The sequence below is a fragment of the Cherax quadricarinatus genome, chromosome 3 (genome assembly GCF_038502225.1).
Source record: "Cherax quadricarinatus isolate ZL_2023a chromosome 3, ASM3850222v1, whole genome shotgun sequence".
Classification (NCBI taxonomy): Eukaryota; Metazoa; Arthropoda; class Malacostraca; order Decapoda; family Parastacidae; genus Cherax; species Cherax quadricarinatus.
In genome coordinates, this window is record NC_091294.1 from 43,871,369 (window position 1) to 43,897,319 (window position 25,951).

At 39.4% G+C, this 25,951-nt stretch overlaps 1 protein-coding gene across 1 annotated transcript in view; it reads left to right on the plus strand.

Annotated features, from left to right (window-relative positions):
* Positions 1-25,951, plus strand: part of LOC128692835 (disintegrin and metalloproteinase domain-containing protein unc-71) — a 740,447-nt gene that overhangs the window by 606,285 nt on the left and 108,211 nt on the right. The window contains exon 22 of the mRNA XM_070093277.1: positions 24,357-24,496. Within this exon, the coding sequence (XP_069949378.1) occupies positions 24,357-24,496 (140 nt within the window). The remainder of the gene's footprint in view (positions 1-24,356; positions 24,497-25,951) is intronic.

The following is a 25,951-nucleotide window of genomic DNA, read 5'->3' on the forward strand; positions in this document are numbered from 1 at the left end:
ATAACTTAAATTGCTAGGCATACCATCTAAAGGGGACAAAAAGATACAAAACATTCAGGCCATGGGAAAACCTGGGTAGCCACAGCCACTCAAGAGGGAGAGGTTTTTTAGTGCCAGGAAGAAAAAAAACTGGCAAGAAATGGCAGAAATCGTACACCAAATCCAGTCATTCCTGGAGTGGAACCACAGTCGATGGCCTCCACTCCAAACCAACAGATACAGATACTAATGCCGGAAAAAAAATCCCCCCCCCCCAGTACCAACAATACCACCAGTCCAATGACATTCTTCTTTGCAAATATACAGGGTCTAAAGCCAGCAACAAACAACAAAATACCTTTCATCCGTGGACTGCTTGCAGAGGCAAAGGCAATGTTCGCGGCTTTCACTGAGACCCACATAAAGGATCACTTGGACAACGAAATATGGATCCCACATTACAACCTATACAGATGTGACAGAGTGAACAGGCAAAAGGGAGGGGGGGTTGGCCTGTACATTGCAGTCACTTGTTTGCACAGAACTGCTTAATGCCTCAAATGATGTAGTGGAAGTTTTAGCAGTAAAGATCGAGAACCAAAACCTAGTCATTGTGGAAGTCTACAAGCCTCCGGATGCAACATCCCAGCAATTCCAGGAACAGCTGTTAAAAATTGACCACTGTCTGGAAAATCTTCCAGCTCCTGCACCCAACATCTTGCTCCTGGGGGATTTCAACTTAAGGCACCTAAAATGGAGGAATATAGCAAATAATATTGTTGCAGTAATAACACCAGGAGGCAGCTCTGATGAAAACTCACACTCACACGAGCTTTTAAATCTCTGCACAAAATTCAATTTAAACCAGCAAATAATAGAGCCTACTAGACTGGAGAATACACTAGACCTCATCTTCACTAACAATGATGATCTGATAAGAAATGTCACCATATCTAAAACAATATACTCAGATCACAACATAATTGAGGTTCAGACATGTATGTGCGGAGCCCCAGACCGACATAATGAGATTAGTCACGAGGGAGCATTCACCAAATTCAACTTCAATAACAAAAACATAAAGTGGGACCAAGTAAACCAGTCCTAACCGATATAAGCTGGGAAGATATACTAAGCAACACAGACCCCAACTTATGCCTAGAACAGATTAACTTGGTGGCACTCGATGTATGCACAAGGCTTATTCCTCTAAGAAAAAGGAGGAGTAGATGTAAAATAGAAAGAGACAGGCGCTCCCTTTACAGGCGACGGAAAAGAATAACAGAGCGGCTAAAAGAGGTCAATATATCTGAAATGCGTAGGGAGTCACTGGTCAGAGAAATAGCAAGCATCGAACTTAAGCTAAAGGAATCTTATAGGAGTCTGGAATCGCAAGCATCGAACTTAAGCTAAAGGAATCTTATAGGAGTCAGGAATCGCGGGAAGAACTAAAAGCCATAAATGAAATCGAAAGAAACCCAAAGTATTTCTTCTCCTATGCCAAATCAAAGTCGAGAACAACGTCCAGTATTGGGCCCCTACTTAAACAAGATGGGTCCTACACAGATGACAGCAAGGAAATGAGTGAGCTACTCAAGTCCCAATATGACTCAGTTTTTAGCAAGCCGCTAACCAGACTGCGAGTCGAAGATCAAAATGAATTTTTATGGGAGAGCCACAGAATTTGGTTAACACAAGCCTATCCGATGTTATCCTGACGCCAAATGACTTCGAACAGGCGATAAATGACATGCCCATGCACTCTGCCCCAGGGCCAGACTCATGGAACTCCGTGTTCATCAAGAACTGCAAGGAGCTCCTATCACGAGCCTTTACCATCCTATGGAGAGGGAGCATGGACACTGGGGTCGTCCCACAGTTACTAAAAACAACAGACATAGCCCCACTCCACAAAGGGGGCAGTAAAGCAACAGCAAAGAACTACAGACTGATAGCACTAACATCCCATATCATAAAAATCTTTGAAAGGGTCCTAAGAAGCAAGATCACCACCCATCTAGAAACCCATCAGTTACACAACCCAGGGCAACATGGGTTTAGAACAGGTCGCTCCTGTCTGTCTCAACTATTAGATCACTACGACAAGGTCCTAAATGCACTAGAAGACAAAAAGAATGCAGATGTAATATATACAGACTTTGCAAAAGCCTTCGACAAGTGTGACCATGGCGTAATAGCACACAAAATGCGTGCTAAAGGAATAACAGGAAAAGTCAGTCGATGGATCTATAATTTCCTCACTAACAGAACACAGAGAGTAGTCGTCAACAGAGTAAAGTCTGAGGCAGCTATGGTGAAAAGCTCTGTTCCACAAGGCACAGTACTCGCTCCCATCTTGTTCCTCATCCTCATATCCGACATAGACAAGGATGTCAGCCACAGCACCGTGTCTTCCTTTGCAGATGACACCCGAATCTGCATGACAGTGTCTTCCATTGCAGACACTGCAAGGCTCCAGGCGGACATCAACCAAATCTTTCAGTGAGCTGCAGAAAACAATATGAAGTTCAACGATGAGAAATTTCAATTACTCAGATATGGTAAACACAAGGAAATTAAATCTTCATCAGAGTACAAAACAAATTCTGGCCACAAAATAGAGCGAAACACCAACGTCAAAGACCTGGGAGTGATCATGTCGGAGGATCTCACCTTCAAGGACCATAACATAGTATCAATCGCATCTGCTAGAAAAATGACAGGATGGATAATGAGAACCTTCAAAACTAGGGAGGCCAAGCCCATGATGACACTCTTCAGGTCACTTATTCTATCTAGGCTGGAATATTGCTGCACACTAACAGCACCTTTCAAGGCAGGTGAAATTGCTGACCTAGAAAATGTACAGAGAACCTTCACAGCGCGCATAACGGAGATAAAACACCTCAGTTACTGGGAGCGCTTGAGGTTCCTAAACCTGTATTCCCTGGAACGCAGGCGGGAGAGATACATGATTATATACACCTGGAAAATCCTAGAGGGACTAGTACTGAACTTGCACACGAAAATCACTCACTACGAAAGCAAAAGACTTGGCAGACGATGGAACATCCCCCCAATGAAAAGCAGGGGTGTCACTAGCACGTTAAGAGACCATACAATAAGTGTCAGGGGCCCGAGACTGTTCAACTGCCTCCCAGCATACATAAGGGGGATTACCAACAGACCCCTGGCAGTCTTCAAGCTGGCACTGGACAAGCACCTAAAGTCGGTTCCTGACCAGCCGGGCTGTGGCTCGTACGTTGATTTGCATGCAGCCAGCAGTAACAGCTTGGTTGATCAGGCTCTGATCCACCAGGAGGCCTGGTCACAGACCGGGCCGCGGGGGCGTTGACCCCCGGAACTCTCTCCAGGTATCATACCTAGTAGCACAAGCTAGTCAGGTCCAACTCACACCCACCCACACTCACTCATGTATTTATCTAACCGATTTTTACTTTCCTCTTAAAATGGGAGTGTTAATGTGACATGGCATCAGTGAATCCCTGGTGTTTGCCACGCTATTTGCTCTAGCTGGCGCTCAATTGAACTGGTGCTCCCACAAGGTACTAAGTGCTCCCAGATTTTTTTAATAGTTCGCACACTGAGTGCACAGACACATTCTTTCATGTCTAGGCGACTCGAGCCTATTGTGCCAAATTTGAAGGAATGAAAAATAAAACGTTGATCTACGTTTGGAGCGCTACACGTGCAAATGTAGATCTGCGTTTGACAGTTGAAGGGTTAAAACGGCATCTAAAAATGTCCCCTTCCTTAAACACGCTCTGGAAGTATGTACTTTAATATCTAAAACCTTTCCTTCTTGAATTCAGTGATTTTTTACTGTTGAAATTCATTTTTTTGATTTCATCATTAACAGTATATTTATTTTGCTTTTACAAATTTAAATAAGTTTACGATCATATATTCTCTTGCTCATTATCTTTTTCAAAATTTCTTTCTACCTTCATTTATATTTTGGTATACAGTAGGGCCCTGCTTTATGGAGTTTTGCCATACAATATTCCGCTAATACGGACATTTCAAACTATGACCAAGACTCGCTATATGACCCCCCCCCCCCCACCTGACTTTCTAATATGGTCACCTCACTACACCTGGTTTGTTTACATTCTCCGTGAGCACTGTGTCTCTCCATTATGTCTGGAAACTTCCAAAATTTCAAGTGTTTTAAAGTTATTTCATGTTTTATATATACAGTACTCTGATAATTATACAATGGTACCCTGAGTTTTATACAGCTCCCAACTCGAACAATTATGTAAGTGTATTATTGTATGTGCTTTTGTAAGTGTATTTTTGGGGGCCTGAAACAGACTAATCTAATTTACATTATTCCTTATGGGAACAAATTTGTTTGGTAACGGCACTCGAACAGCCTTCTGGAACGAATTATGGCTGAAACCTGGGGTACCACTGTACTTATGTGTACCTGCACTTAAATAAACTTACTGTGCTGGCATGCAGGTACACATTAACCCTTTCAGGTTGAGACTCTTGATCCGTAACTCACTCTCTGGGTCGAAAAATATTAAAAAAAAAACAATTTTTTTCTTTCCAAAATCTTATGAATATTTTTCCAAGTGTTATAGAAAAAAAAATTTGCGATCATTATTTACCGAGATATAGAGGCGTGAAGTTGACAGAAAGTGAACCACTTATGGCAACATCGACAACTGCCGGTCACTCAGTAATAGTATACAGTGGTACCTTGAGATACGAACAGCTCAAAACTCGAACAATTATGTAAATGTATTTATGTAAGTGCTTGTGTAAGTGTATTTTTGGGGGTCTGAAATGGATTAATCTAATTTACATTATTCCTTATGGGAACAAATTCATTCTGTATCTCGAACAGCCTTGTGGAACGAATGAAGTTTGTATCCTGAGGGACCACTGTATTTACAGTGGACCCCGGTTATCGGCCAACTCGGTGATCGGCCACTTTTTCGGCGCCCGGTTATTGGCCGTTAATTTGGTGATCAGCCGTTTGGGACGTGTCCATCCGCCGGCTGAGGCTGCTTGTGTGTCAGTTTGGCTGTGTCTTTCGGTGTGTGAGGAAGCTTCTGCTCATACATCCAAACATCCACTGTTTTTTGTGAGGTTTTTTGCAGTGCAACTGCAAAATAAGTAACCATGGCTCCAAAGAAAGTTCCTAGTAAAGTTCCTGTGGTAAAGAAAGTGGGAAACACCAAGGAATTTAAGCGTGGAGTGTAACAGGCATGCAAGGAGCGTAACAGGCATGCAGGGAGTGTAGCAGGCATGCAAGGAGTGTAGCAGGCATGCAGAAAGTGTAGCAGGCATGCAGAAAGTGTAGCAGGCAGGCAGGAAGTGTAGCAGGCAGGCAGGAAGTGTAGCAGGCATGCAGGAAGTGTAGCAGGCATGCAGGAAGTGTAGCAGGCATGCAGGAAGTTTAGCAGGCATGTAGGGAGTGTAACAGGCATGCAGGGAGTGTAGCAGGCATGCAGGGAGTGTAGCAGGCATGTATACAGGGAGTGTAGCAGATATGCAGGAAGTGTAGCAGGCATGCAGGAAATGTAGCAGGTATGCAGGGAGTGTAGCAGGCATGCAGGGAGTGTAACAGGCAAGTAGGGAGTGTAGCAGGTATGCAGGAAGTGTAGCAGGCATGCAGGAAGTGTAGCAGGCATGCAGGAAGTGTAGCAGGCATGCAGGGAGTGTAGCAGGCATGCAGGAAGTGTAGCAGGTATGCAGGGAGTGTAGCAGGCATGCAGGGAGTGTAACAGGCAAGTAGGGAGTGTAGCAGGCATGCAGGAAGTGTAGCAGGCATGCTGGGAGTGTAGCAGGCATGCAGGAAGTGTAGCAGGCATGCAGGAAGTGTAGCAGGCAAGCAGAAAGTGTACCAGGCATGCAGGAAGTGTAGCAGGCATGCTGGGAGTATAGCAGGCATGCAGGGAGTGTAGCAGGCATGCAGAAAGTGTAACAGACATGCTGGGAGTGTAGTAGACATGCAGGAAGTGTAGCAGGCATGCAGGAAGTGTAGGAGACATGCAGGGAGAGTAGAAGGCATGCAGGAAGTGTAGCAGGCATGCAAGAAGTGTAGCAGGCATGCAGGAAGTGTAGCAGGCATGCAAGAAGTGTAGCAGGCGTTCCAGAAGCCAGGATTAGTCTTCAATGAAGGTATGTTATACTGATTTAATTGTTTAAAAATTATTTTTTGGTGAATATTTTTGTCTGGAATGGATTAATTGTAATTACATTAATTCTTATGGGAAATATTATTTCGGTTTTCAGCTGAGCTTCTGGAACGGATTACGGCCGATAACCGAGGGTCTACTGTACTTTTATTCTATTTTTTTCTTTTATTTTTTAATTTTTTTTTTCAAGTAACTTTTATGGCCTGTGAGACCAATATCTGGCATATTTAATATATATTCACTCATTGTATGCTACACAATAACCGCACAAACATTGTTGTCATTATATTGTTTACAAAACATGTTTACACAAACCAACAATAAAAAATGTTGTTTATTACTATTTTTCTATAATATACATACACATTGTAGGTAGTAGGTTGGTAGACAGCAGCCGCCCAGGGAGGTACTACTGTCCTGCCAGGTGAGTGTAAAACAAAAGCCTGTAATTGTTTTACATGATGGTAGGATTGCTGGTGTCTTTTGTCTGTCTCGTAAATATGCAAGATTACAGGTACGTCTTGCTACTTCTTCTTACACTTAGGTCACACTACACATACATGTACAAGCATATATACACACACCCCTCTTGATTTTCTTCTATTTTCTTTCTAGTTCTTGTTCCTATTTATTTCCTCTTAACTCCATGGGGAAGTGGAATAGAATTCTTCCTCCATAAACCATGCGTGTTGTAAGAGGCGACTAAAATGCCAGGAGCAAGGGGCTAGTAACCCCTTTTCCTGTATGTATTTTTAAGTGTAAAAGGAGAAACTTTCGTTTTTTCCTTTTGGGCCACCCCGCCTCGGTGGGATACGGCTGGTGTGTTGAAAGAAAGAAAGAAAGATACATACACATATAGAGTCACTCAACATGTTCCTAGAAGTGCTGCATCTTGTGGAACTCTTTGAAATGTGGTGTCATGCACAGTGGTGTTTTACACTCCACACACATAAAACGAGTGTCTCTACATTTTTGTGGGTTTTTTTTTTTTTGTATGTTCACAGACAAAACACCTCTTCTGAGTAAATTTCTTCTTAGTAGAAGGCAGTTGCATTAGGTAGTGATCACTAGGCCTCAGACGAGAGGGTAGTTGGTGATGAGTTCGTAGGCGGTTTTCAATTGCAGGTGTTCTTACTTGGTACTTGAATAATATTTGTCTGATGACAGACAAACAAAATTCACCATATACTGGATTGTTTCTGGTCTTCAGTTTATACATATTATGAGCATTGAGCATGGAAATGCCAAGAAGATACAAATACAAATTTTTATTTCCTTGCAAGAGTACATTGAGATTATGTAATTACAATAATGAGTTGCAGTGTAAAGAGAGCCACTATCATGGAAAAAGAGTTTCATGTACCACTTATAACTCTTGCGAACACAATCAGCAAACCCAATTTGCATATTACATTTGTCCACTGAACGCATATTGAGGGTGTAGTCCATCATAGCTGCAGGTTTTAGAATGGGTTCATTAGTCTCTCTGTTCTGGCTGCCACTGTCTGTCATTTCGTTTCGGTGAACTTATGTCAACAGTGTTAGTTTAATATCTTTATTATGCACCCAATACCCATCTTGTGGGCAGTAGTCAAGAGATTACATCATGTTTGTCATGCCACCAAAATGACATGATGTCATTGGCAGCAAACACCTGCACCTCACCTGTACGAGTGCCTGCGTTGAACCTAGGCATATGATTACAATTTGCACGCACAGTACTGCATACATCTGTCATGTTCACTCGCAAAAAATCACTGAGGGAGGGGCTTGTGCACCAGTTATCAGTATATAATGTATGTCCCTTACCAAGATATGGTTCCATCATTGTTCTAACCACATCACCAGAGATACCCAATAACTTCTTGGTATCTTGCAATGTATTACTTCCAGTGTACACAATGATATCCAATACAGGACTACTGTAGCAATACAAAGTACAAACAACCTTATACCAAAGCGTTTCCTCTTGCTTGGTATATACTGCTTGAACAACAGTCTGCCTTTGAACAAAATCAAAGACTCATCAATAACAAGCTTCCTGAAGGGATAAAAATACATAGAGAATTTCTGTTTCAGATACATAAACACATTTCTAATCTTTTATAACCTGTCATTTCTGTCAGGCCTTGTTTTGTCTGAGAAGTGTAGCATACAGAGTAGTGGCACAAATCGATTCACTAGTACAGTGGAACCTCGGCTTATGGATGCCCCACCATGCGAATTTTTTAGGATACGAACAGTCACTGGATCGATTTTTTGCTTCTGGATACGAACGAAATTTCAGGATGCAAACTTTCCCCTCAAGGAAGGTTCCTTGGTGAGGGGCTCTTGATCAAGGGAATTGGATCTGTGCTCCACTTCCCTAAATTAATAATAATAATAATAATAATAATAATAGTCATTATTATTATTATTACGTATGTACTAATAATAATACACTGCAGCAGGCCTGTTGCCCCATACTAGGCAAGTCCTTCACAATCCATCCCACTAACAGAATATTTACCCAACTCAGTTTTCAATGCTACCCAAGCAATAAGCTTTGATAATTCTATTTACTCATGTGCACTCACATCCAACCCCTCTCACTCGTGTATTTATCCAACACAAATTTGAAACTACCCAAGGTGTTAGCCTCAGTAACCATACTAAGCAGATTTGTTCCACTCATCAACATAAGAACATAAGAAAGGAGGAACACTGCAGCAGGTCTGTTGGCCCATACTTGGCAGGTCCTTCACAAATCCAGCCCACTAACAAAATAAACGCTATCCAAGCAATAAGCTTTAACCCTTTGACTGTCGCGGCCGTATATATACGTTTGTGAGGTACCGTGTTTGACGTATATATACTCATAAATTCTAGCGGCTTCAAATCAGGCAGGAGAAAGCTAGTAGGCCCACATGTGAGAGAATGGGTCTGTGTGGTCAGTGTGCACCACATAAAAAAAATCCTGGAGCACGCAGTGCATAATGAGAAAAAAAAACTCCGACCGTTTTTTTTAATTAAAATGCCGACTTTGTGGTCTATTTTCGTATAGTATTTGTGGTTGTATTCTCGTTTTCATGGTCTCATTTGATAGAATGGAAACTATATTATAGAAATGGAGGTGATTTTGATTAATTTTACTATAAAAAGAACCTGGAAATGAAGCACAAAGTACAGGAAATGTTTGATTTTTGCCGATGTTCAAAAGTAAACAAATGATGTCATTTTCCAATAAATGTCCAAATAGCCATTCTAATACGCAGTCATGAATGGGTTGATGTAATTTTTACAATTATTACAGTATTGCAGTAGTCTGCATAACAGTAAATCTTCTATTTTTTGTTTGAATAAAATTTCAAAATAAAAAGCAAGAGTAATATCACAGGGACCTGGAGACATGACTGATGAACAAAGAAAATCTTATTTTAGAGCCAGGAATGTCTGCATTGTTCATTCTGGACCTTATTTTGAAATTGTCGTATTTTTTAATTTTCGTGAAATTGGCCAAATTGCAAATTTCTGACCATGTTATTGGGTAGTTGAAATCGGTAAATGGGCAGTTTCTTGTGCTCAATCGATAGAAAAAATAGAGTTCTGAAGAAATAGTTATGAGTTTGGTTGACTGGAATAACGGAATTAGCCGAAAATAGGGCTCAAAGTGGGCGAAATTGCCGATTTTTAAATATCGCCGAAGTCGCTAACTTCGCGAGAGCGTAATTCCGTCAGTTTTCCATCAAATTTCGTTTTTTTGGTGTCTTTACAATCGGGAAAAGATTCTCTATCATTTCATAAGAAAAAATAATTTTTTTTTTTTTCGAATATTTTGCGACACCAGGAGCAACTTCAGGATTGGGCCCTTCGACAGTTAAAGGGTTAATAATCCTGTGATAAATGGTTTAATAATCCTATTAATAATCCAATTTAATCATGTACAAGTCCCACTCATGTATTTATCCAACCTAAATTTGAAACTACCCAAGGTTTTAGCTTTGATAGAACCTTGGGTAGCTTTAAAAAGAGATTGGACAAATATATGAGTGGGAGGGGATGGGTATGATTGGTATAGTGGGTACATAATAACATTAGAAAGGAGGAACACTGCAATAGGTTTGTTGGCCCATACTAGGCAGGTCCTTCCCAGATCCAACCCACTAACAATAAACGTACCCAAGCAATAAGCGTTGACAATTCTATTTACTCATCTTGACTGTGTGTTAATGGAGTTAAAGGAAGCTGACATCGAAGAAATGCTGAACTCTGACGATGATGCACCTGTTGTACATTCTTTGAGTGATGCTGAAATTAGATGAATTGTGATACATAAATAAGCCTAAGAGTTGATATTAGCATCATATTGAAGTATTTTGTCGTGCCTCCTAAGAGCAGGAATTCCGCTGGAACGAATTAATGCCATTTCAATTAATTTAAATGAGGAAAATTGACTCAGTATATGAACAAATCGGGATACGAATGAAGTCATGGAACAGATTAAATTTGTAAGCCGAGGTTCCACTGTATTATATCATTGAAAGCTGGGGTTGAAATCAGGAAGTCTGTCGACCAGTATGATTTGACAGTGTGCTTATACACATATGGCATAAGCATTATTGTGGCAAAGAAAAGATACATCTCAGCCACAGTTGTCTCCCTCCACTGGTGTAGGCATGATCTTGGCAAAAGAATTGTGTTTGCCATGGTGTAATTGAAATATGTGTTACTTTCCCTAACAATAATTTCCATCAGGGGCTCATCAAAGAATAACTCGAAATGTTCCAGTTCAGTGGCATTGTTCCCAAATGTACAAGATGGCTGTATTCCACTTTGAGTTTCATCAAAGTGATGGGAACTGGGAACAAAATTGGCACCTTGCTGCCAATCCCAGATGTGGTCTGCTGGTGGGTACTGGATATTGACAGGTGGTTGTGGTTGTGGACATTGTGGTTGTGCAGGTTGGTGTGGTGGGTGGGTGGGTGAGGGTGGGCTTTGTTGTAACTGCTCTGAGTCAGCGGCATGGCTACCAGCATGAGCTGCTGCTGGTGCCTCATGGCACATGCCACCACCATCTGATGATGCATGCACATTACTAGTCCCAATTGTAATAATATCTTCATTTTCACTATCTGTTCCTTTTGTATGGTCACAGGATGTACTCCGATATGTACTCCTTCCCCATGGAATAGCATATGGCACACTACCAGAATGCATGTAGCGTTGGATATACTAATGCTGCACTGGAGAATGTTCCACTTCACTCTCAGTACTGGAACTGTTTTCAAGAGCTTGGATATCATATTCCTGGAGTTTACCTGCTCTGAAACCAGGCCTCATGGTGGATCAGAGTCTGATCAACCAGGCTGTTACTGCTGGCAACACACAAGCTGACATACGAACCACAGCCCAGTTGGTCAGGTACTGACTTTAGGTGCCTGCTCAGTGAGTTCTTAAAGACAGCCAGGGGTCTATCGATAATCCCCCTTATGTATGCTGGGAGGCAATTGAACAGTCTTGGGCCCCGGACACTTATTGTGTTGTGTCTCAGTGTACTCGTGGCGCCCCTGCTTTTCTTCGAGGGAATGTTGCATCTCCTGCCAAGTCTTTTGCTTTCAGGGGAGTGATTTTCATGTGCAGGTTTGGTACCAATTCCTCCAGGATCTTCCAAGTGTATATCATCATGTATCTCTTCGCCTGCATTCGAGGGAATACAGATCAAGGAACTTCAACTGTTCCCAGTAGTTTAGGTGCCTTATCATACTTATGTGTGCCGTGAAAGTTCTTTGTACACTCTCCAGGTCTGCAATGTCACCAGCCTTGAAGGGAGCCTTTTGTGTACAGCACTATTCCAGCCTATAGAGCACAAGCGATTTGAAGAAAATCATCACGGGCTTGGTCCATCATCACCATCACCACTGCTAACATCTGAGTCCTGGACATGGGAAAATATGAGTTTCCTCTTTTGTTCTGGTACAACTGAATGTGAACAAGACAGCCCAGCACCAGAGGTGGAAGGTTGAGGGCCGTCTGGGTTATCATCACTATTACCGGTATTATGGGCATTACTTTCGGTCACAAACTCCTCAAAACTATGAAATTCACCTTCACTGACACTTCCATCTGTGTTTGAACTATCACTTGGGGACAGAAGAGTCCCAATTCGCTGGGGAGTGAGGAGTTCTTACTGCGAGGCATGGTAAACAAGGCATACTGAAATGGTGTTCCCACAATGCAATGCAGATGCCTCAGTTTTTTTCATACTGCGCACACTGACCACGCAGACCCATTCTCTCACATGCAGGTCTACCAGCTTTCTCCTGCTAGATTTGAAGGTGCTAGAATTTTGGCATAGTATTATGGGACCGACACTGGCTCTCAAGCTGTACTACTATGGGACTGACCTTGAAAGAGTTAAATTCACTAAGAGTGTCTTATCAATCTTGAATACACCATATTAGTAATAATAATAATAATAATACTCAATAATAATCACTCTGAGGCGCATTAAATGTCGTATATTACGTTAATATAAACATTTTCATTAATCCATCTATGATATTTTTTTTTCAAAATTATATAATAAACATGCTATGTAACATATAAACATGATAAATACACCCCCACAGTAGAATAAATTAACATAAATATGATTTGTTAAGTGTAGATGAACATGTATCAACCAAAACCAGACGTGTTCGTCTGCTTGTTTACATTCTCCTTGTCTCTCTCCTCTCTCATTTACTCGCTCTCTCTCACTCATTTATTCGTTTTACTTCGTTTACTCACCTCTCACCCTACATTAAGACTACAAATATTTTAAGGTAAGTAATGAGTGTACTATGTGTATTTTACTTTTTATTGTTTTTAATGCCTAGTTCTACTGCTAACTTAATATATGTTAGTGTAAACTTGTTATCTGGCATTTATATGCATTTATAAGTGGAAAAAAATGGTGTTCTGCCTTCCAGCGATGTCCACTTTCCAGCAGTAGTCTGGAAAAAAACCATACCATGGGCGGGGATAGAACCAGCTGTCAGAGAGTTATAAAACTCCAGACTGACGCATTTTATGACTCTCTGACTGCGGGTTCTATCCCCACCTGTGATATGGTTTACTTGCAATCATGTCATTATGATTTTGTGAGTCATGGTAGCCTGGAACTCAACCTGCCGTGTAAGTGAGGCCCTACTGTATTTATTTCTCATTTCTCTGAATCTAGTAGCAAGTCCCTGAGTTGATAAATTTTCTATATTTGTTCCAAGTTCTTTCATTTTCATTGATCCCCGGCATCTTTTGTTAAATTCTTCTTTGTTGTTAAGTCTAATGCCTCTCTTTTGGAATAAGTATTTGCTGTTTTGGCCCCATAACTATAAGCTAACATTGCAGAGGTCTTAATACTGTAGTTGAAATCCTGTAACACAATTATTTTAGCTCCTTCACTTTTTTTCACTAATAGTGCCCATAGTATATTGTGTAGTCCTTTGTTTATTTTGTCCAAATATTCTCTCAGTCATGTGCTCTCAAATGGTGAATCATTTTTTTTTATTAACATATTGGCCATCTCCCACCAAGACAGGGTGGCCCAAAAAAGAAAAACTTTCATCATCATTCACTCCATCACTGTCTTGCCAGAGGTGCGCTTACACTACAGTTATAAAACTGCAACATTAACACCCCTCCTTCATAGTGCAGACATTGTACTTCCCATATCCAGAACTCAAGTCCAGCCTGCTAATTAACCCTTTGACTGTTTTAGTCATATATAAACATCTTACAAGCCATTGTTTCGGATGTATATATACTCAATAATTCTAGCGGCTTCAAATCAAGCAGGAGAAAGCTGGTAGGCCCACATGTGAGAGAATGGGTCTGTGTGGTCGGTGTGTACCATATAAAAAAAAATACTGCAGCACGCAGTGCATAATGAGAAAAAAAAAACTGACCATTTTTTTGGGATTAAAACACCGACTTTGAGGTGTATTTTCGTATAGCATTTATCATTGTATTCCGGTTTTCATGGTCTCGTGATAAAATGGAAAAATGTTATAGAAATAGGGGTGATTTTGATTAGTTTCACGATGAAAATGACCTTGAAATTGAGCTCAAAGTAGCGGAAATGTTCGATTTTTACCAATGTTCAAGAGTAAGCAAATCACACCACACGTCCAATACACATCAACTGGGGAGTCTAATATTCTTTCATTAGTGCACTGGTATTATTTATACCGTTTTTACAATAATGTAGTAGTCTGCATAACAGTAAATCTATTTTTTTATGAATAAAAATCAAAATAGAAAGCAATAGTAATATAAGAGGGGCCTAGAGACGTGACTAATAAACAGAGGATATGTTATTTTAGTGCCAAGAATGTCTACATTGTTTATTCTGGACCCTATTTTGAAATTGGCATCTTTTTTAATTTGCATGAAATTGGCCAAATTGCCAATTTCTGACCACTTTATTGGGTAGTTTAAATCAGTAAATGGGCAGTTTCTTGTACTCAATTGATAGAAAAAATGGAGTTCTAAAGAAATAGCTATGAGTTTGGTCAACTGGAACAACGCAATTGGCCAAAAATGGGGCTCAAAGTCAGCAAAATCACCAATGCATATATGTCGTCGAGACCACTAACTTCGCAGGAGCGTAATTCCGTGAGCTTTTGACCAAATTTCATACTTTTGGTGTCATTACCATCGGGAAAAGATTCTCTATCAATTCATAAGGAAAAATAATTTTTTTTTCCAAAAATTTTTCAACATAGAATGACAGTTTCAGAAAGGGGCTTGTGACAGTCAAAGGGTTAACCTAAATCCCTTCATAAATGTTATCTTGCTTACACTCCAATAGTATGTCAAGTCCTTAAAATCATTTGTCTCCATTTGGTCCTATCTAACATACTCACACATGTTTGCTGGAAGTGAAAGCCCCTCACACACAAAACCTCCTTTACCCGCTCCCTCCAACCTTTCATAGGCCAACCCTTATTCCACCTTCCCTCCACTATAGATTTATACACTCTCAAAGCCATTCTATTTTGTTCCAGCCTCTCTACATGTCCAAACCACCTCAACAACCCTTCCTCAGCCCTCTGGATAATAGTTTTGGTAATCCTGCACCTCCTCCTAATTTCCAAACTATGAATTCTCTCCATTATATTCACACCTCACATTGCCCTCAGACATGACATCTCCACCACCTCCAGCCTTCTCCTTGTCGCAACATTCACCACCCATGCTTCACACCCATATAAGAGTGTTGGTATAATTATACTCTCATACATTCCCCTCTTTCCTTCCATGGACAAATTTTTTTTTGTCTACTCATCTTTCATAGACCCATCTGCTGACACGTCCACTCCTAAATACATTCACTTTCTCCATACTCTGATATCCAATGTTTCATCACCTAATTTTTTTTTTTTATCCTCATCACCTTACTCTTTCGTATATTCACTTTTAATTTTCTTCTTTTACATACCCTATCAAACTCATCCACCAACCGCTGAATCTTCTCTTCAGAATCTCCCAGAAGCAAGTGTCATCAGCAAAGAGCAACTGTGACAATTTCCACTTTGTGTTAGATTCTTTATCTTTTAACACCACACTTCTTCCCAACACCTGAGCATTCACTTCTCTTACAACCTCATCTTTAAATATATTGAACAACCATGGTGACATCATACATCCTTGTCTAAGGCCTACTTTTACTGGGAAATAATCACCCTCTCTCCTACATACTCTTACCTGAGCCTCACTGTCCTCATAAAAACTCTTCACTGCTTTCAGTAACCTACCTCCTATTCCATACACTTGCAACATCTACCACATTGCCCCCCTATCCACCCTATCATATGCCTTTGTCAAATCCATAACTGCCACAAAAACATCTTGACCCTTATCAAAATACTGTTCACATATGTGTTTCAATGTAAACACTTGGTCTACACACCCCCTACCTTTCCTAAAGCCTCCTTGTTCATCTGCTATCCTATTCTTAATTCTTTCAAAACTACCATTAGAAAACATCTTATCTCCCTGATACACCCTGTCAACTAATTACACGAATACCACCTGGTGGTTCACACTTACATTCACTCACCCATTTGACCATAAAAAGAAATATCAATCTCAATCTTGAAATAATGAATCCCAACTAGTCATAAGTTGGCCTGTGATACTCCAATACTGAAACTATGTATTGTGCCAAAACAAAAGCATTCACATTGCTAAACTCACAAACTAGTATTTAGTCACTTAGCCATAATACCAACTTACCTCATACTTTGTAATATTTTAAATTTAAGATTTCAACTAAGTTTGCCCGAAATGCCTAGCCATGCTAGGTGTTCTAGTGGTACACTCTGTAATTATTATTTTACTACATGTAAACCACACAATACCCAAATTCTGTAAACTCAGCATTGTAATCCTTATAGAGAATAAACTTTGAATTTGAATAATAACTCCACCATACACTTTACCACGTATACTCAACCGACTTATTCCCCTATAATTTTTGCATTCTCTTTTGTCCCCTTTGCCTTTATACAAAGGAACTATGCATGCTCTCTGCCAATTCCTAGGTACCTTACCCTCTTCTATACATTTATTAAATAAAAGTACTAGCCACTCCAAAACTATATCCCCACCTGCTTTTAACATTTCTGTCTTTATCCCATCAATCCTAGCTGCCTTACCCCCTCACAACTGACTCTTCCTCACTCCTACAAGAGGTTATTCCTCCTTGCCCTATACACGAAATCACAGCTTCCCTATCTTCATCAACATTTAACAATTTCTCAAAATATTCCCTCCATCTTCCCAATACCTCTAACTCCCCATTTAGTAACTCTCCTCTCCTATTTTTAACTATCAAATCCATCCGTTCCCTAGGCTTCCTCAGGTATTAATCTCACTCCAAAAATTTTAAGTTGGAAAAGTTCAGATTCTGGAAGGATATATGAAAGCACTGGTTTGGTAATAGAGTTGTGAATGAGTGGAACAAACTCTTGAGTACTGTCATAGAAGCTAAGACGTGTAGTTTTAAAAATTGGTTGGATAAATACACGAGTGTGTGTGGGTAGGTGTGAGTTGAACTTGACTAGCTTGTGCTAATAGATCTGATGCTATGCTCCTTCCTTAGGTGGATGTGACCTGACCTGATTAGGTGGGTCATTGCTTGAAGCTGGGAGGTGACTTGGACCTGCCTCGCATGGGGCCAGTATGCCTGCTGCACTATTCTTTCTTATGTTCAAAACTTTTTCTTAATTTCAACAAAATTTGTTGATAACATCTCACCCACTCTCATTTGCTCTCTTTTTACATTGCTTCACCACTCTCTTAACCTCTCTTTTTCTCTCCATATACTCCTCCCTCAGATGTAAACAATTACAGGCCAATATCAAACTTACTGTTGCTATCCAAAATCTTTGAGAAACTTTTACACAAGATCCAAAATCTTCGAGAAACTTATACACAAGAGATTACGTATATTCCTTTATAACAGAGCAAAGCATCCTCAACCCCTGCCAATTTGGCTTCAGGAAAAGCAAAAGCATGAACGACTCAATTGTAAAAATGCTAGACTTGCTTTACACAGCATTTGAAAAAAAAATGAATATCCATTAGGACTTTTTATCGACCCAAGGAAAGCTTTTGATACAGTAGACCACAGCATCCTACTCCACAATCTTGATCATTATGGCATAAGAGGCCACACACTTACATATTTCAAATCGTACCTAACTAACAGGCAGCAATACATCTCTATTAAGGACACAACCTCATCAATAAGACCACTGGATACTGGAGTACCACAGGGAAGTGTCCTTGGTCCCCTGCCCTTCCTCTTATACATTAATGATCTTCCTAATGTATCACAACACCTTAAACCTATTCTCTTTGCTGACAATATGAGTTATGTCATCTCCCACCCTAATCTTGCCTCACTCAACACTATTGTTTATGAAGACCTAGTAAAAATATCAACCTGGATGACTGCTAATAAACTTACACTTGATACTGACAAAACCTTCTACATTCTGTTTGGGAACAGAACAGGTGTTGCCCAGCTAAACATAACGATTGACAATACTCTTATTGCTAAACATAATGAGGGCAAATTCCTGAGCCTGCACATTGACACTAACCTGAAAATCAACACCCATATCCAACAAATAACATAAAAAGTATCCAAAACAGTTGGGATCCTCTCCAAGATTCATTATTACGTATCGCAATCAGGCCTACTTGCACTATACTATTCACTCATCTATTCCTACCTCACCTATGCTATTTGTGCCTGGGAATCAACAGCAGCAACTCACTTAAAGCCAATAATAACCCAACAGAAAGTTGCAGTAAGAATTATCACATTATCCAGTGCAAGACAACACACACCCCCACTCTTCAAAGACCTAAACCTACTCACTGTACAGAACATTCACACCTAATATTGTGCAACCTACATTTACAGAACCATGAATTCTAATATTAACCTTAAACTAAAACACTTTCTTGATAGTTGCAACAGGACACATAGACACAATATCAGACACAAAAATCTCTGTGACATTCCCCGTGTCCGGCTAAACCTCTACAAAAATTCAATGTACATAAAAGGGCCTAAAATCTGGGACTCCCTGCCTGAAAACACTAGAACCACAGACTCACCCACCATTTTCCAAACTACTGTTTAAAACATCTCATCTCCCTAACACTCCCCATCATAAGCTAACCAAATGAAAACCACCTGATTCTCTTTTTGTATCATGTACACATCCAAAACAATATCGTATTACTCTCGTTATCTGTAATTCCCCACAAATTTACACTTACACCCACCCAAATGACTGTAAACATAAAATTCATAATACAGTGGACCCCCGGGTTACGATATTATTTCATTCCAGAAGTATGTTCAGGTGCCAGTACTGAACGAATTTGTTCCCATAAGGAATATTGTGAATTAGATTAGTCCATTTCAGACCCCCAAATATACACGTACAAACACACTTACATATATACACTTACATAATTGGTCGCATTGGGAGCTGATCGTAAAGCGGGGGTCCACTGTATAGTTATTGCCTATTAAATCATAAGTTAGCCCTAAGTTTGCCTAAGATAATTAGGTTTGTATCTAATTATGTATGTATCTAATAATGTATGCTCAAATATACTGCTCCATAACCTATATCAATATAGAGTAAGAATTAGTATTAGTCTGCCTGAAATGCCTAGGCATGCTAGTGGCCTTCTTTGTAATTAATATTTTATAACATGTATAGCACACATTGTAAGCTTTACAAGGAAATAAAGATTTTGATTTTGATTTGATTTTGATTAACATCATCATTCCACCAATCGCTCTTCTTCCCTCACTCACTCACTTTCCTGTAACCACAAACTTCTGCTGAACACTCTAACACTACATTCTTAAACCTACCCCATACATCTTTGTCCCCATTGCCTATACTCTCACTAGCCCATCTATCCTCCAATAGTTGTTTATATCTTACCCTAACTGCTGTCTCCTCTTCTAGTTTATAAACCTTCACCTCACTCTTACTTTCTGCTTCTATTTTCTTTGTATCCCATCTACCTGTTACTCTCAGTGTAGCTACAACTAAGAAGTGATCTGATATATTTGTAGCCCCTCTGTAAACATGTACATCCTGAAGTCTACTCAACAGTCTTTTATCTACCAATACGTAGTCCAACAAACTACTGTCATTACGCCCTACATCATATCTTGTATACTTATTTATCCTCTTTTTCATAAATACAAAGTTCAATTAAAAGGCCCCAATTATCGTTTACACCTGGCACCCCAAACTTACCTACCACACCCTCTAAATATTTCTCCTACTTTAGCATTTAGGTCCCCTACCACAATTACTCTCTCACTTGGTTCAGAAGTTCCTATACACTCGCTTAACATCTCCCAAAATCTCTCTCTCTCTTCTACACTCCTCTTTTCTCCAGGTGCATACATGCTTATTATGACCCACTTCGCATCCGACCCTTATTTTAATCCACATAATCCTAGAATTTATAGATTTATATTCCCTCTTCTCCTTCCATAACTGATCCTTCAGCATTATTGCTACCCATTCCTTAGCTCTAACTCTCTCAGATACTCCTGACTAAATCCCATGAGCTAGGACATCCAACTTTTTTTTAATCATAACATTAGCAATCATCTCTTTCTTATCATCTGCACTACATTCAAGCATACCAGTTTTATAAAGTTTTTCTTCTTCTCTTTTTTGTATTTTCTACAGGAGAAGGGGCTACTAGCCCATTGCTCCTGGTAAAACATATGCTTTCAAAATTATAATTTTTTTTTTGTCTTTAGCCTGGATTTCTACCACTAAATTTTGACACTGTAGTTTGGAAATTTATTTCTGTAGCTTAAATTTTTTGGGGGAGATCAGAATTGGTAACCATCCAATTTTCTTTCCTACTCTGCATGTTTTCCAATTAAGTTTCAATCAGACTCACTATTCAGGTTACTTCTTGTTTGTATTGTCCCTTCATTTTAATCTTTTTGAAATTATCTTAGTACAGTATATAAAACCTTTGTTTCAGTTTAGTTACTGTCTATTCTTTATTCATTATATAATATATCAGCAGCCAGAAATATGCAGCCATGTTATTTTGTAGTTTTTTATTGATCACTTCTTTCTGCTGCTCTTATCTGTATTTTTTTGTACCTCTGTATGTGTGCTCAAATTGTAAATAAATAAATAAATAAATAAATTATTTATCTTCTTTGCCACTGCCTTTGTATTCTTCTCTTTTTGTTCTTTCCTTCTTGACTAGATCTTATCTAATTGATATGCCCCTGTAGCATTATAGCTTTCTTATGTCTGTTACTAGCAATGCATTTTTATATCCAACCAGAATGAACATTAATTGTAATGGCCTATACTCGTCTTTCACATATTTTTGCAATTTGCCTGTCTTTAGTGTTCATAATAAAGACACTAATAGGTGGGAATCTTTTTGTTACAATGTTATACTCAGGGCTGTGCTTCGTCATACACAAATTAGTCAATCAATTTTATTTCCTGGAATGAGAAATAAGATTTTGTTCAGATTTTTAACCCCAGAGGGTTAGCCACCCAGGATAACCCAACAAAGTCAGTGTGTTACCAAGGCCTGTCTGTCTTATTTCCATTGAGGGCCTTAAATCTTGTTCCCCAGGATGCGACACCCACCAGTCGACTAACACCCAGGTACCTACTTGCTTGCTAGGTGAATGGGGACAACAGGTGTAAGGAAATAAGCCCAGTGTTTCTACCCTTCTTGGGGATCAAACCACAGACATTGTGTGTGAAGCAAGAGCATTGCCTACCAGGCCACGGGACACTGTGTTGTTGATTCATTTCTGGGCTTAGATCTTTTGTACATTTTAAGGAAAGCCCCAAGTTATGCAAAGCATTTTGAGCAAACAATCTAGTACATACTTACAAATTGCTTAATTCCAGCAGAGGAAGGCCCTGCATATACAGCAGGTTAGGTTCTGGGCTTCTGTTGTAAAGTGAAAATTGTTGTAAAGTGAAAGATAGCCTTTTTTTTTCACTTTCAAATGCATATAAAAGCCTGACAACATGTTTACTCAATCATATATTAAGTGAGCAATAGAGTTAGGCCTAAAAAATGTATATACAGTATATACATTTCTTACCTTAAAATATATTTGTCCTTGTAGTGAGTTGTGAATATATTTATTGTCGGAAGTCTGAATAAATGAAGAATGGGAATAACTGAAAACTCCTTCATTAGTGAAATGCTGTCAAGCCAAGTGCTGTGAAGTGGGGCACTTCTGTACAAGTGCTGTGAAGTGGGGCTCTTCTGTACAAGTGCTGTGAAGTGGGGCCCTTCTGTACAAGTGCTGTGAAGTGGGGCTCTTCTGTACAAGTGCTGTGAAGTGGGGCCCTTCTGTACAAGTGCTGTGAAGTGGGGCTCTTCTGTACAAGTGCTGTGAAGTGGGGCCCTTCTGTACAAGTGCTGTGAAGTGGGGCCCTTCTGTACAAGTGCTGTGAAGCGGGGCCCTTCTGTACAAGTAATTGGATGACAATTATAGCATGTACAGTAATTTAAATTTTGTGTGACAAATCATCATGGATAATATCTGTGTATAAAGTGGATTAGATTGTGATAGAGAGGTAGTAGTGTAATAAACTAGTGGTGTAAAATACAATTGACATGGTAAATATAAATGATTGTTACATACAAAAATTTTATATCAAATTCAAGAGATGCATTTTGACAATGTTTTTGAAAGTATCAGAAAATCATGAGTTTTTTAAATCCTTCAGGTAGGTTTTTTCTAAATTTTGGGTAATTTGATTTGCAAGGAGTCTCTGTTTAGGTTGAGTTGTACATGTGGGATATCAGAGATTTTGTTTCTAGTGTTGACTGTGATCTGTTGCATTTCCAGGAATTATTTAGTTCAGGGTTAATATTTGTATTGAATATTCTGTTTAATATGTGAGGTAGTATGTGTGGATACGTTGTATTTTAATTATCTTCAAATCTTTAATTAGCGGAGGGTTGTGTTGTCTGGAATCAGATTAAGTAGTTGCTCTGATTGCAAGTTTTTGTTGGGTTATGATTGGTTTTAGATGATTGGCTATTGCAGATCCCCATGTACAAATAACATGGGTGAGGTAAGAATAGATAAACAAGTAGTATAAAGCACTGTAGTGTTGTTTGTGGTACATAGTAACATATTCTTGAAAGAATTCCAAAGCCCAGCCTTGAGTGAAATATAGTAATTAAAGGATTCCCTCCAACCTTGTCTTCATTTTTGCTTGTTGGCTTTTACTACTGCTTACCTATCTTCATTATTGCTCAGATTTTCTATATGCAGCCTCTCCTCACTTAACGACGGAGTTCCGTTCCTGAGACCACGCCGTTAACGAATTCGTTGCTAAGTGAGGAGCATACTATAATGGTAGTGAGTTTGTGTCAACCATCTTTGATATTGTTTTAATGTCATCTTTGCACCATTTATAACATTTCTGGTATATTTTTAAATGTTTATACAGTAGTGTACTGTTTATTGAAATAAACAGAATAGAGGAAAGCAGCTCTAATATACGTTATTTAGGTATGAATACTGGTCAGACAGCCCATCGTAAGTCCGAGGCGTCGGTAAAAGAGTACGTCGCTAAGTGAGGAGAGGCTGTATTGTGTAATCTTATTGATTTTATATACTTGTTCATTGTTTCTGTGTTTTGAAGTCATTTTCAATACAATTGGAAAAATAATGATGTTTTCTCTGCTGGTATTTGCTTTCAATAACTTGGTCATATTTCCAGTTATTCTTTAATTTCTCTGAACTGGAAGGGTTCTTTCCATTGCCTCAACTATTTTTTTTTGTTCTATTCTTCATTTTCTTTTAATATATTTGTTCAACACTTCTCTTAGATTTGCAAGAATATTTCACCTTTTGCTGAATTTCTGTTCTTTAGCTTCTCTTGACCTGTTACAGTAGTTGTTTTAGTGTTGCTTTTCATTCTGTGCTCATGCAAATTATGGGTTGCTAATTTTTTTTTTTTATATAGTTTATGAAATTAGTTTGGCTGTCTATCATGTTCTGCCTCTAAATCTATACCCATGATATTTATCTGTGTTACTAATTCATCATTTTTTGATAGCTCATAAATTGTTTTTTATTATTTATTGTGCTATTCTTCCATTTTTTCCATCTTATCAAGATGATGTACATTTTTTGTATGTTATATCTGTCTGTTGCAAATATTTTGTTCATGTGTGTGTGTGTGTGTGTGTGTGTGTGTGTGTGTGTGTATACTCACCTAATTGTGGTTGCAGGGGTCGAGACTCAGCTCCTGGCCCCGTTCATGTGTGTGTGTGTGTGATGTGTGTGTGTGTGTGTGTGTGTGTGTGTGTGTGTGTGTGTGTGTGTGTGTGTGTGTGTGTATGTGTGCATGTACATAAGTGTGTTTGTGTTTGCTGTGCACATAAGTTTAGGTGAAAATGGAATATCTACTTTAAGTCTGCATATATTGACTAGCATATAATTCTTAAGCACACAAAATCTCTCCATATTATGTCACCAAAGAATACAGTTTTGGTATATTTCATCCCCTCCCCTCAATCTCTCATCCTCCTCTCCTTTACCTTTTTCCATTTCCCCATCTCTGTTCCTTTGCCTCCTTCCCCCCCACCCCGTCCCCTCTTCAGCCCTGGACGGCCACCACTGAGTCCGACACTATCTCGCAGCAGGTCGCTCGACTCCTGCCGTGAGCACAAGCTGCAGACGATGAGACGACCTGGCCCTCCAGCAGGGGGATCTCAGTCTGAAGAAGAAGCACTTCAATCAGGTATGAAGCTTGCTTATTTCACTTCTCTAAATTCTTTATTTTAAGCATTTGCAGGTTATGGGAGTTATATTGTAATGGATTGTCAGCTCTGAAGGCCATTTCAAAACAATCCCCCCCCAGTACAATACTTTGTACAAAATTACCCAAGTTACATCATGTGATGTATTATCTGGACAAAAATTAGGATGATCAATTTGAGCCCTCAAAAAATAATTTTTTTAGCAGTAATGTGAGACCTTGTTTTGGTCTCACTGATATGAAAAATAATAAAGTAAAAGGGATTAAGCTGAATTTTCAGTCATGTTAATATTCACAGAAACACTTTATATTGCATAGGGATCTTTGTCAAACAGAAATCATTATTCATTGGACATGAAAGTTGTCAGAGAGCAATAGTGAATTAAGATAGTAACTGTTTCCTTCTTGCCACAAGTTCAAAGAAGCCAGCAATAAATACATTAAAATAAGAACAGAGAAATTTTGAAAAGAAGGAGTACCCTGTTCATTAATGGAAAAGGTTATGTTGGAACTAACTCTCTGTTCAAGTTTGTAAAATGCAAAATTAATTGTCAAAGATAGAATTCAAATGATAAAAAGTCAGTAACAAAAATGCATTCAGAGGGAGACATATGAGATACCAAATATGATGTTGTAGAGTTTATTTACTAAAAACATCTTAAATTAATGGGTGTTGAACCTAATAATGCTAAATGAGATAGAATCCTTTAAAAAACCATACCATGGGCGGGGATAGAACCCGCGATCAGAGAGTCTCAAAACTCCAGATCATCGTGTTAGCCACTGTGCCAGCTAGCCACAATAAGATTCATCCAACTAGGTATATTTCTACACCATAGGAAGGTTAGCATAGGCACCACTGTGACCACAAATGCAAGTTTTTACAAACGAATCTCCAGCTAGCGTGGCTGTGACGAACTCTAGCTCAAGTCCACTCAAAGCCATCAACATGACTCATGAAATTGTAATAACACGACTGCAGACAAACCATACCATGTGTGGGGATAGAACCCACGATCAGAGAGTCTCAAAACTCCAGACCATCGTGTTAGCCACTGGGCCAGCTAGCCACAATAAGATTCATCCAAGTAGGCATATTTCTACACCATAGGAAGGTTATCATAGGCACCACTGTGACCACAAATGCAAGTTTTTTACAGACAAATCTCCAGCTAGCATGGCTGTGACAAACTCTAGCTCAAGCCCCCTCAAAGCCGTCAACATGACTCATGAAATTGTAATGACACGATGGTGCCTATGCTAACCTTCCTATGGTGTAGAAATATACCTAGTTGAATGAATCTTATTGTGGCTAGCTGGCCCAGTGGCTAATGCAATGGTCTGGAGTTTTGAGACTCTCTGATTGCGGGTTCTATCCCCAGGCCGTGGTATGGTTTGTTTCCAATCGTTCATATGGCATATGAAGTTCTTCATAAA